The sequence below is a fragment of the Charadrius vociferus genome, unplaced genomic scaffold (assembly GCF_000708025.1).
Source record: "Charadrius vociferus isolate BGI_N301 unplaced genomic scaffold, ASM70802v2 scaffold49, whole genome shotgun sequence".
NCBI lineage: Eukaryota > Metazoa > Chordata > Aves > Charadriiformes > Charadriidae > Charadrius > Charadrius vociferus.
The window spans coordinates 3,301,711-3,314,307 of NW_009661375.1; the positions used below are offsets into that span (position 1 = coordinate 3,301,711).

General features: G+C 41.2%; 1 protein-coding gene across 1 annotated transcript in view; it reads right to left on the minus strand.

Annotated features, from left to right (window-relative positions):
* MAP4K5 (mitogen-activated protein kinase kinase kinase kinase 5) overlaps positions 1–12,597 on the minus strand; it is a 46,482-nt gene that overhangs the window by 9,165 nt on the left and 24,720 nt on the right. Inside the window, exons 13-23 of the mRNA XM_009893888.1 lie at positions 11,945–12,003; positions 10,838–10,902; positions 7,078–7,120; positions 6,462–6,615; positions 5,773–5,870; positions 5,626–5,667; positions 4,907–4,991; positions 4,737–4,816; positions 1,299–1,359; positions 335–337; positions 131–245 (exon numbers count right to left, since the gene is read on the minus strand). Coding sequence (XP_009892190.1) covers positions 131–245; positions 335–337; positions 1,299–1,359; positions 4,737–4,816; positions 4,907–4,991; positions 5,626–5,667; positions 5,773–5,870; positions 6,462–6,615; positions 7,078–7,120; positions 10,838–10,902; positions 11,945–12,003 — 805 coding nt within the window. The remainder of the gene's footprint in view (positions 1–130; positions 246–334; positions 338–1,298; positions 1,360–4,736; positions 4,817–4,906; positions 4,992–5,625; positions 5,668–5,772; positions 5,871–6,461; positions 6,616–7,077; positions 7,121–10,837; positions 10,903–11,944; positions 12,004–12,597) is intronic.

Sequence of the window (12,597 nt, forward strand, 5' to 3'; positions counted from 1 at the left end):
ACAATTATAAAAAAAAAAAAGCATCAGCAAAAGATGCCGAAGGCCCTTCATGCTACCAATTCAACAGCACAAACAACATTTATGGGAATTTTCACTTGCTAATAACTGTCTACAAGTGAAAGATTTGTACCTTGGTAATATTTTGTCAGGAAATCTATGGGTTTGAATATGAGCAGCTAATCCTGTTTTTTTGGCTTGTTCAAACAAAGCTATTAAATTGTGGGAGTAGAGCTGGAATGTTTTCCCTGTAAGAGAGAAAAGCACAATTGACATCGCACCCATGCCTCCAGCAGAGAACCGCACATTTTAGAAAAATGCATGTATGGAACATTACCTTCTAGAGAAACGGAGCACGTGCGTCAGATATTTCAAGTCGAGTTATGAAGAAAAATGAAACAAGACAACAATAATAATGCATATAGAGAAGAAACAGCATTCAAATCCAAGTTCACTTCAGTAACACTAAAGCAGGTCTGAAAGTTAGCTTTATTCACATTTTTAGAAGGCTGTAATTATACAACAACAATTAACTATATCAGGACATTTTCTTTATCTATAAATCAATATAAGTGGTGTCACACAAACCCCTGCATGTTTAAAGGCACAGTCCTACAATTAGTCTGCATGCCACCGCGCCTCTGTTTCCTATTCCAGGACAATTTGATGAAAAAAAGATATTTTTTTCAAGAATCAATCTGCAAGAGCAGTAGTATTGCACAGCCACCTCATTCTCCTTCAAATTGAAACTGCTTTTGTTTAAGGGTGGATTTATTTTCTGAATCTGGTTCCACCAAAGATGCTGCCAGGCTACACCACAGTGAGAGTGATCATACATTGCAGCTACATTTTGACAATGCACCTATGTTCATCCTCTCCTAATTTTGTTCTGACACACGAAAGCCACCCTCATTCCGACTCTCCGAGCTCAGGGACCACAGAAGAGGAAAAACCTTCGATTCTCTAGGCACTTTCAGTCAAATTGCAGCCTTGGCAGAGGCAACTTTTGTTTGACAAATACCAAGTGCAGAGCTTTACCAAACTAACTAAAAGTAAGTAAATAAATAAATACTAATGTGGTGGGACGCTGCAGACAACTGCCTCTACTGCTTGTAAACATCCAGCTTTACCTCTGAAAGTCTTACACATTAAAACACTCTTGAACCAAAGCTTCCTGTACAAACACAAGAAACAATGCAGTTTTCTACTTCAGTACAATCAAAATACATTGTACTGAATTATGACTTAAAATGTTTCTCTTTATTTATAATTTTATTAATTTTCACTCTATTTATACATACCTGACAAGGACATTAAGGTGTTATTGATAACATACAGCCAGGTGCACTTTCGTGGAAATAACTGGAAAAAGAAAATATTTCCATTAATAAAAACATAAAGGAATTTCCAACTGTGGTTTCTCTGCCTGCTCCAGCTCCAGCACCATTCCTGCAGGGATCGACACTGGAGAAAGTCCCAGCTGCAACCACAGCTTCCCCTTTAATTCATACTTTGGACCTTCATGTAGCCCTTTTCTCTGTCTAAAATAGCTTTCATTCCTTCCCTCCTCTACCCTGGAAACTTTCAAAATTCAATTTTTCTCTATTTTTTTAATTAGAGCACAGAGCCAAAGTGGGACAACAGGCAGGACTGGAATACCATATATAGAAAGATATAGTTTGCTCAGGAATGACAACCAGAGAAAGAAAGATAACATTACTATAGAAACCTAATAAACTCCATAAAAGTCCAAAGAAAGGGAAAAAAGGCATTAGTATTTTCTCAGCAACTTGAATTACCACAAAATCCTGTATTTTGTGGGACTTACCCACCTGGCTATTTGTGTCAGCATGCTGCTTTGTAAACATACTGTTCACGGAAGGCTCTGGGACTTATTTTTGCTTCAGTGGGAAGAAGTTACTCATGAGGCAACTAGTCTAGATTTGAGAAGAGGTTAAAGTTAAGAAGACCCTCTTGACAACCTGAAGGGAATTTTGATAAATGTGATGGCAAATGACAGCGTTCAGGAGTCTCAATGAAGGAAAGGATAAGGACAACAGAATAAGGACAGGGATTTTGTTAAAAAAAAAATATAAATTATTGAACAGTAGTCACAGGTAAGGTCCTCCGTCAAGAAAAAAAGGAGTTCAAAGGATTAAGCTATTTCTAAAGGAGACTATTAAAAAAAGACAACAGCAGATGGATCCACTGAGGGAAGTTGTTGCAAAACACAGCAGAAGATGCTTGAATCAAGGCTCTACAAAGGAATGATTGTACTCATTTATGCAAACGTCCATCTAACCTAATATATGTTTCCAACAGTCACCATAATGCCACGTAATTTCTCCTAAAAGTGGTGAAAACATGGAAAAAAATGTATGTAATACCGCACCTAATACTCTGCCAGGCACCAAGTTCTTCAACTCAGAAACCTGCCGAATCAGATACGGGCTTTATGCATTTTGTGAGCTTCAATGGATTTACCAGCTTCAAATTTGTCCAGTTTCCCCTCTGAACTCGGGTAACTCCTGGCACTTGCAGCTCTCCATAGCAAAAGGTCCCAAACCAGTTATCCACTGTTTATTTTTAATTTGGCTCCCACTAGCTTCATTTAATGGCCCCACAAGAAGAAAAGAGGAATAGCACAGTTAATAGCACTGGGGTAGAAACTTGTGCTAGAAGCAGAAAAAGAACACATTACACACTATTTCAACTAGATACGCTCATGTCAGCAGGTCCCGCTAAAGTTTACTTTACAGTACTTAAGAACTGGCTCAAACCCCAAGGTCTCAGTAATGATTATCTTCAAGAACTGACGGGCAAACACGGAGCACAAGAAGGACAAACACCGTACCTATGCCAAATAAAAAGGGCTGTGGGACTTGAAAAATAGTCTGACTGACTGACTAGATACCCAGAGTAGCACAGGAACGAGCCACATACTTTTTAATTACCAAGGGATGAGAAGAGCAGCTAGTGCAGACTTGTGCAGAACAGGCTGTATTTGAACATCTGAATTTCTTTCTTTTACAGAATGACTGCCCTGCTGGGGGCAGTGAAACAGTAAGATGTGAACCATGTGTGAAGGACCTTGTCCTGCGTGCCATTCCCACGTGCAAAATAAGAAAGCACGGGGTAGAAGAAATTGCAGAAAGAAAACATACAACTGGTTTGACATAAAAAGAGAGTGTCTATCAGCAATTTCTATCTAATAGAAGGAAAAAGCAGCCTGTAGATACATAGTGTCTTCTCTGGGTCTGGTTCTATTTAGCATTTTCACTGAAAAACTAACAATGGAATAAAAGTATACTTCTGAAATTAGGAGATATTAACCCTAGAGAGGCAGTAAGCACTTTGGAAGATGTAAACACAATTAGAAGTTTGAGAAACAGTTAAAATGTGCATTTGGTGGGGAGAAATAATGAAATTAATAAAAGCAAATAAAGAAATAAGTGGCACAGTAAAAGCACTCCGGTGAATCCTCCAGGGTTTGAAGTGGATGACACCTGACCTCTGCCAACTGAGAATGCTCTCCCAGAAACGGAACTTTTCATTTTGGGGTGCATTGAATGTTCTTTCTACCCACCACTGGCATATCTGACCTTTCAATAGGATATAAAAAAGCATATGGAAGAATAATTTAGGAAAATGTACAAGGAAAGAGATTGCTTTGACTAACAAAGTAAAGAGAAAATTGTGGTAAGAACGCCAGAGGGTCTCCAACAGCAACCAGCACAACTTTTAGAAATTTATTAGAAAAGTAGGTATTTGTTCCCCATGTCTGCTGAGGCTACAAAAAGATAAGCAACTTCATATTCAACTCTCTCCTATTGCATTCAGGTGCACCCTCAGCTCTCTTAACTTAAAAGGATCTGCTCACTGAATTCAAATTCACAATTCTCACCATCAAGCTCTTTATAATCTTCTCTCTCTTCTGTTCATTCCAAACTAACCCCCTCCGTGACCTTGCTGAACCACTTCCCTTTTTCTTTTGCCCCTCTCAAGTTTTGTCCTCTAGCACGATGCTTCCAGAAACAGAGGACTCCCTTCTCTTAAGCACAGATCTCTGTGCAATGCCCTTTCTGTGAAATCATCTTTCTCTCTCTATTACTCATAGATACACCCACCCTGCCACCTCCGCTTTCTGACCTGTGCCATCTCTTGACTGAATTTAACGCTCTTTAGATGCCTGAAGTGCCTTTGTGGACTGCTTCAGAAACCTACAGGTATAAATCTCATTATCAGCGTCTGCCAACACTTCTCTTCCGAGAATCCTCTGCTACTCCTGACTCTAAAAAAGCAAACGTAACAATATCACGATTGCATGAAGTGGCTTTGGAAAGGGTTAGAGAGCCCAGGAAAACAGATGCAAATCCGTATTCATTGGTAACAATGCCAGCTAAATTAAATGGCTGAGGGCTTCGGTAGCATTCAGCGGAGAAGCAATATGCCATCTAGTGGAGATAAAATTGAGAGAGAAAGGGCAGGTAATCTGTTGTCTCCAAGGAGAAGACAGATGTTTTAGTAGCAAACTCCTCTGAAAGCAGCATTACATAAGCAGCAGCCAAAAATTCAGGTAGGCAGGGGAACCATTCATTTTTGGACTTCCATTTCCGGCTTTGATGTGAATCAGTTTATGCCCCAAAGCGTGGTATCCCATTGACCCCCTCTAATAACAAACTTTCTTTTTTCATAACATCCCCAAATCTATTCTGTGTGTTCAATACACCAAAAATCACCTGTTCCATTGTTGCTTCGTGAAGTTCATTCAAATTCAAAGTATAGATACCTTCTTCCGTGCCAAAGATAATGTACTGATCTAAAATTTTAAGAGAAATTGATTATTTCACAAGCTCATTGCCACTTTGGCAACAGGCAGGTTTAAAATGCAAACCTAAAAGAACTTTACCTTTAGTATCTGGATGTATCCATGATGTTGCACAATTAATTTTCAAAGGACAACCATCAAAGACTTTGGAAAAACACGCTCCCATCTGAAAAACACCAAAACTGAAGCCTGAAACAAGTTTACAATATAAAGTGTTTATTTTCTGGCACTTGGTCACTTAGTACACACCTGCACACACCACTGCTCTCTTTTTTCAGACACAAACTTACTCTGATATGCCTTGATGCAAAACATTTTTATCTTCCACAAAAGCTACAGTGCAGCCTTCCAAACCTTTCCATAGACTTTGTAAACATTAAGAAACACAAAGAGGGATCAGAATGATACGAACAATTTGAAGTATCTACTGGGTAAGAATATTAGAGTGTTTATATAAATGGCACACGAAGGGAAAACAAGCAGAAACGTTGAAGTAATAACACCCTCTTGCATCACACTACCGCCTCTCCCCCTTTCTCTTTACCAGGCGGGGACTACCACTGGAGATCACAACTCACAGAGCCAGTGAAGTCTCCAACCCTTCACATCCAAACCGACTGGTGAAAGGAAGTTTTTACGAGAAGGAAACAAATACTGTGACACCGTAAGTAACTGGCTAAGAGATGCAGAAAATTGCCTCAGGTGAGCTGGTGGTTTATTCTAGCCTAAACCTTCTGACACTAGAGAGATATCATGACAGCAGGCTTCTAATAACTCCTACTGCAAATGAGATTTCTTACCAGCACCTTCGGTGTTGGTGGTAAACCATTGATTGCTGGCTTCTGTGGGAAGAAAGAAAGAAAGATCATAAAATACCTCCCACACACTGATATAAAACTAGCTAGCTAACATGACAGTGAAATCTGACTGAGAGACACAATACTTACAGGAAAATCTCTTTTCTCTTTTTTGCGTGGCAGCTGAGGGATTTGTCCAGACCCTTCTGCATTTTCTTCAATGAGTTTCAACATGCCATCCCCATTTCCTGAAAAGAAGCCCAGACACATTTTGTAGCTCACTTGACGCAGAAAACAGAAAATATTTTGTTGTCCTATTCTCTCTTCTCCCCTGTGCCTAGCAGGAGTGGAGAAGTGAGCTCTGAAAACTTCATATACACATCTCAGGTAGCTGAACCCTTCCGAGGACAGCTGGCCACTCTTCGGTGTGCTAAGCTACACAGTTTTAATAAAGGCTTTCCATTGTCCAAACAGTCCTTGGGCCAAACACAACCAAGAAAAAAGCTGTGGGAAGGTCCTCGCAGATGATCCTCCCCGCACATTCACTGTTTTTATGCTATTCCTGCAGGCAACACAGGAAGGGTAGTGACTGGCTCCGTGTCCTTGTTTTGGGAACCACCATGGGTCAGCGCTGTAATGAGAACCAGCACACACGTAGAAAGGAAAGCTGCACCTCAAGATCAGCTTGTATTAAAAAAAATTATGTACTGAAACCAGTGGACTCTAGAACCGATTTCCTTTTACAGGATAAAAGTCACCTTTAGGAAATGTAACGTATTTACCTAAGTCGCTGTATCTAGCTGTGAGCAATCCAGGGCTGCTGATGCTGCTGGTCATACCAATGGGGGAAGAATCAGTCTGAGGCCCGCAAACAGGGATACTTTGTCTCCTGTGAGCTGGTGGGGCTCTGTTCTGCGAGTCTGGGAAATGTTTTATTGTCTGACACTTCTCATCATCTGGGAGGTTTTCCTCGGGATAACTGTTTATTCTCGGCTGCAACAAAGCAAAGAGATGAAGGTTACCTGGGAAATGGCACCTGGGAAATAGCAACTTCAGAAAAGTTTAATTCAAGTCAGACTGCTTCTACATAAAAAAAAAAAACAAACCCAAAACAGCCTTTGAAGACATTTGACAGAATAACAATCTAAGAGGTATTCCCTCTCTGATGGAAAACCACAGCACCAGGCAGAATGCTGAACAAGAGGACATCCCATGCAGCATGCTCTCTTTAGAGGGAAAATACCTACAAGTCACTTTGTCTAGGGCAGCATGTAAGCCCAGGAGTCCCCAGAGGCTGAGACCGTACAGACTGCAAGTCAGCATAAAATATGAAGCTGCGTGAAGTCTGCTAGCAAATGGCATTTAACAGAATTTATAACCATCAGACAGAAGCGCTGCAGGGGCTGCGCAACAGGGGTTTGCCACCTAAAACTCTTAAAAAACACCATCTCTTACCTTCGGAGGTAGCGGAGGTGGCCCTGCTCGCTTTAGTGTTGACCTGCAATGAAAAAGTGCAGTAGTTGTCACAGTTAAACCAACAACATAAACAGAATTACTTGAGAACACAGAGTGTAAATAAGGTGAGCTAGATGCATAGAAAAGACGGATCATAGCTTTGCATGAACAGGGTTAAACTAGAAGTCCAAGAATGGGGAAAAAAGCACGTTAATCTTGTTAGAAGTGTTGCTTTTTGATAAACTCACGTTCTTTCATAAATGCCAATGTTACAGAGCGTTCTGTGGTGAAGGGTATTTGAAATTAGCAAATAAATACATGTTCAGGGACCAGTTGCCTGAAGGCGCCCCTTCCACTGCTTGAATTTTACTTTTGTGCTTGTTTTTTTCTGGAAAATTCTTCCCGACAGTGAAAATGCTGCATTTCTGGATCGGCCAGTAGATCACGTCACAGAGCAATGTCCTCCCATCATTTTTCACAGGCACCCCACCTGCAGCCGAACTTCAGGCCAACCAACAAAGAGGTTCACCACCCTTCGGTGCAGTTTGCAGCTTTTGCTCTGGATCAGTCAAATGTTGGGGCACCAGAGGACCCGCAAATACCCCACCAGAGCTCTGCAGGAATCTCTGCACTGGGCCTGGCTCATGATTGATGGATTAATCAACACAAAATCTGCTTTCAAGTATTAGGCACTTCCGTATGCACTCTGAGATAACCTCAGGAAGGAGAGCAAGGGAAGAAAGCATTGCTTTGCAGACATTCTCCTGACGATCACATAAACAGTCAAGCGTGCGTTAGACCTTTGAGTGCAACCAGCCCTCACTTATTTATAAGCTGCCTGCAGCATTTTAAGGAAAGAGGTTTTGCCAGAACGCTGCTTGCTTTAGCGAGAGCTGCACGGAGTAAACACAACTGTACATGAAGGAGATCCACTCACTCTTCAACATCTTCACTCCCATCGCCAAATTTTGTAAGCAGTCCCCTAGGTAAAATGTTTATAAAATTAAGAGCTCTGCTCTGAGGTTGACATGCGCAACTAAACCAATCGGTGACGTCATTTAGTTTCGTAACAAGTATCTCCCAACCCTTTCCAAAACAAAGTACTTCTCTCTTATTCACTGCATTAAGCCTTTTTTCATTTAGTATGGTCCTTTCCTTCCCCTCACCCCAACCATTGAGGCTCGCTTCCACACCACATACCATCAACCCATCTTTCATTCTCCTACCTGGTATTTTAAATATTGTTGAAATGCCTAATAACAGTACAATATAAAGAGGAGAAAAAAAAGAAAGATGAGAGCAGAGGAAGTTACTGGGAGACAAACGGAGAGAAGCCTTTACAAAGGGAAGTTTCCTCCTTTAGTGTTATATGCTAAAGATACAGACTGTTTCCCATCACAGTGGGAATTTTTGTTTCAAAGCTACCCCAGGGTCAAAAAAGAAACTGTGACTAGAACATCAAAGCAGTGCTGAAAATATCATCCTGAAACAAGCAAAAACTGATAAAATTTTGCAAAATGGCAACTTTCAAACTGTCTTTAAAAATAAATAAATAAATCAAACGGCATTAAATATAAAAAAAATCGAAACCACAAATCTAAAGCCACTAAAACGCATTCCTTAGTATGCTGTTGGGATACTGGGAAGTCTAGGCTCCTGCAATTAGCAGCAGTGAGGTGGAAGAGGCAGCTCAGAAGGTGGCTGTCTCAGCGTTCAACCAGGGATTGGCTTCTTCAGGCTGCAGCAGCCCGGTGCAGTCCAAGCCTCTGCCTGCAGAGCAGACACCCCCATACTCCCCCAACTCACACATCCTTCCACGATCCACAACACCCCGTGTTACCCACTGAGGAATGGCCACAGGGGTAACGAACAGGAAAACAAAAGCGTATTATACAAGAACTAATCCAGCCAAATATGGATTACTATAAAATTTCCCTGCAAGTTACTTCTGAAGGAAAAGTGGCAGACAGTTGCCAACAGGAACTACTCAAAAATTTAAAAAAGAGAAAAAGTCCAACCATCAACAAAAAAAATCACCTCCATAGTACAGAAAATGTGTAGAAAAAGTAATTTTAAAATGCTACAATAAGCACGAGAAAAAATAAGAAATAAGTTCAGTCATCAGGTATGCATTCTGGTATTCCCCTTTGCAGCCAAGCAATTCCCGAGTTGAAGACATCAATCACCACTCACTCTAATAAAAGCCAAAGGGCATGAAAGGCAAGGACCCCCCCAGCACACATCCTCTCTCTGTACGCCCCTGGTATTACTCAGAATTCCTGGGACAGACGAGCTATGCGTTTCCTGTTTATCTTTTCAAACTGGAAGTGGTTTCCAAGTAAGCGGCACAGATTCACCATCCAGAAACTTTATGCCTGTCCTCCTTTCAATACTAAATCTGTATCTATTTACCGATTTATAGCCCTAGCAACGTTTGCTACAGCCACATTCATTCTGCTTTTAATACAGCCTGGTATAGACAACTTTAATAACACTACAGAAACAGAATCAAACCAGTAAGTCACTTTGCCGGGAGGAGCTTCCCTCCCTCCCTGCTCCTCGACCCCGCAGATTCCAGCTGTCCGCAGAAAAGCCAGCACTCAGGAGAAAGGCTTTCAATCTGCAGCTCATCAGGGTCACACAAACAAACCGAGAGAGGAAGGAAAGCAGTCGCTGTCATTACTGGGCAGGGAGAGGCAAGGCCTAAAAAGCCACCCCAAACTTCTACTACAATGGGAGTGATAACAAAAAAAACGGGTTGAACTTAAAAAGACCCAAACACTGGCAATCTCCGTGACACGGCCAGCTTTCCAGGGGGCTGTAATGTCAGCTGACAGCTTATGCAAGACTTTATCTGCAAAAAAGCCAAAGAAATTAATTGTCTGCTATTCAGTTCCAAGTAAAGATGGGCAACAGGCTCTTTCAGCTGAGCGATTATTTCAACCGAAATACCATCTTGCCGTACATATGTGCATCAGTCAGTATTACTAAATTTCCATATTCTTCACTGCAAATCGAAAGATTGCCTTTAAAGGCAGAATCTGGTAGTTTGCAGCAAAAGGAAGCCACATACCTATTACATTCAGTCCTAACTTGGACAGAGTTGTGCTCCCTTACTTCAGGCCTGCTTTATCTCAGGGGAAATCAGTTCTAGCATATCTTTACCTCGAACATTGCACCCCAGAACACTACATGACTGTATTAGAGATTACACTGATCCAACACCCACAGCAGAAGCAGTGGTGCCGTCATACTGAACTTGGTAAAAACTAAATCTTCAGAACTAGTTTCTCCTTCCCTTTCTTGCAAGGACCCGACTTCAGGACTGCGAACACGCTCTGCCACAGGATGTCACAACCACAGCCGCGGCTCAGAAGAGAAGTGCAAGGCCGGTGCAGGATCCTGAACGCAGCCCTTGCAAGGTTACCGGCTTTGCTTCAGAAAATTGACTTTGGCTGTGTTATTTCAGCGTGCTGGTCATATGTTTACACTTCCCTTTCCATCTACAACTGGGGAGCTAAAACGAATCTAAAACAAACTACTGTTCGTGGTTAAAAGAGATTAAAACCCACTCCCCAAGAGAATGACCAACCAACTGCAGAAGGAGGACTGCATACTAGGTAAAATCTCCTTTAACTTTATGAACATTAACGCAGATTAGGGCTTATGTTTTGATTTTCCACCGTAGTCTAATTTCTCTTTCAGTGTATTTTCATACTAAGTCACAGCAATAAAAGAAATTTTTAAACTCTGTACTTACTTGCTGCTTCCGCCATCAACAAAAGGATTCCAATGCGAAGCAAAGTCAGTGCCAGCTGCCACAACCTGAAGATGCAGAAATTTTCATTTTTTTTCTTGCTCTCAAACTGAAATACCTTATCTACAGCACAGGAAGAGGCCTGGGAGATTCCCAAGCCCTGCAGAATGACCCATAAGCAGTAAAATAGAAGTCCAAAGTGAAATAATGTTTTACAATCTAATTATAAAGCAACTATTGAAAAGCCATCATCTTCTTTTTAGACTCGAACTTAAAAGCAGCACCTGGAAATGGTATAATGCCAATATCAAGTGGCAATAAGTAACACGAAAGCAAAAATTTACAGTGAAAACTAGTATTTTCCACTCAGGGCACTTCCAAGACATTCTTCCAGCAAGAGAACATACCGCAGCCACCTCCAAACTCATGTGAGATGCCACCAGCAGAGGCTGGGAGTGTTCCTGTCACTAGACAGGGCACTGAGGGGACCTCACCGGTAACAACATGTACAGATCTAATCAGTCACATTCAAAAAAAGATGAACCCGTACCTACCTGGTGAGCTGGAGTACAGCTGTAAAACACAGGAATGGGATTTTTCTGCAGCGCTGAGCACTAATGTCTCCAAATCCAAATTAATGGCAGCTGTTGCTATTCACAACACTTATTAAAAAATAGAGCCCTTGTGTACACAGGCACATACTAATCCCAAAGAACGTTAATTAGCTGATCTGCAGTAAACTGCTGAGGGCTGGAACAAACAGCAGCGGCTCACAGGGGGCAAAACTGGCTGTGTGCGAGCTGGCGGCCTTCCAAGAAACAAGCAGCAAACAAACCCTGATGATGGGAAGATCAGGGACTCAAACGCAGAACGGCCTCTTCACATTATCAAATTAATTGGCACATGTTGTTTTTTTTCATCTGAGCATGACTCTCTGCACAAAGCACGGGGGGCAATTCATTTTCTTAAAAACGTGGCAATTGTCTGGGGGACCAAGAGCGGTCTTCTCATGACTTTGTATTTCAGAGACATATTACTTGGAGTTGAACCACAAAACAATGAAGACACTATGATTTTAATAAATGAAGGATAACGCAAACTTGTTCTTACCATTTCATCCCGGGCTTCTGTTTCTTTCCTTAGAGGGGGCTCAAACTGCAGTTTATCAACTACGAAACATTACATTTTCAAATTTAATACACACAACTTTATACCAGTGCCCTTTCAATGCTTACTACAGTGAAACACACATTGGAACAGATCTAAATATTATGTAGACAACACTTAATTTACCTACAGAATATGACTGTCACTTAAGTATCTGTGTTACTGTCTAAATGCTTGAATTTGCAAATGTGAAACCCGCAAGAAAGAAACAGACCAAAAGTAAATACCAAGTCATCATACCAAAGTACACTAAAATGTAACTACCTGACCACATGTTACTTTTAATGCATGTGAAAGAGAAGGCAGAGGCTTTTTAACAGCAAGCTTCCTAAAAGTGTGATGTATGTGATGCAGAGGAGTGGAGAACATTTACACTACAAAAGGCATTTGTCCGAATCTGGAGAAAGGCCATTTCTACCCTCAAAATATGAACTTAGATCCAACTGAGTAGTGTATTAATATTGTCTTGAAAAGAAAAGGTTATATTAAAAGCACACGCATTCTGTTAATATGCAGCCTTGTCAGGACAGCTATTGCAATCACAAGTGCTCCATGAGGGTCAAGAAAAGGTTTCACTTACGAACTTGAAACAATGT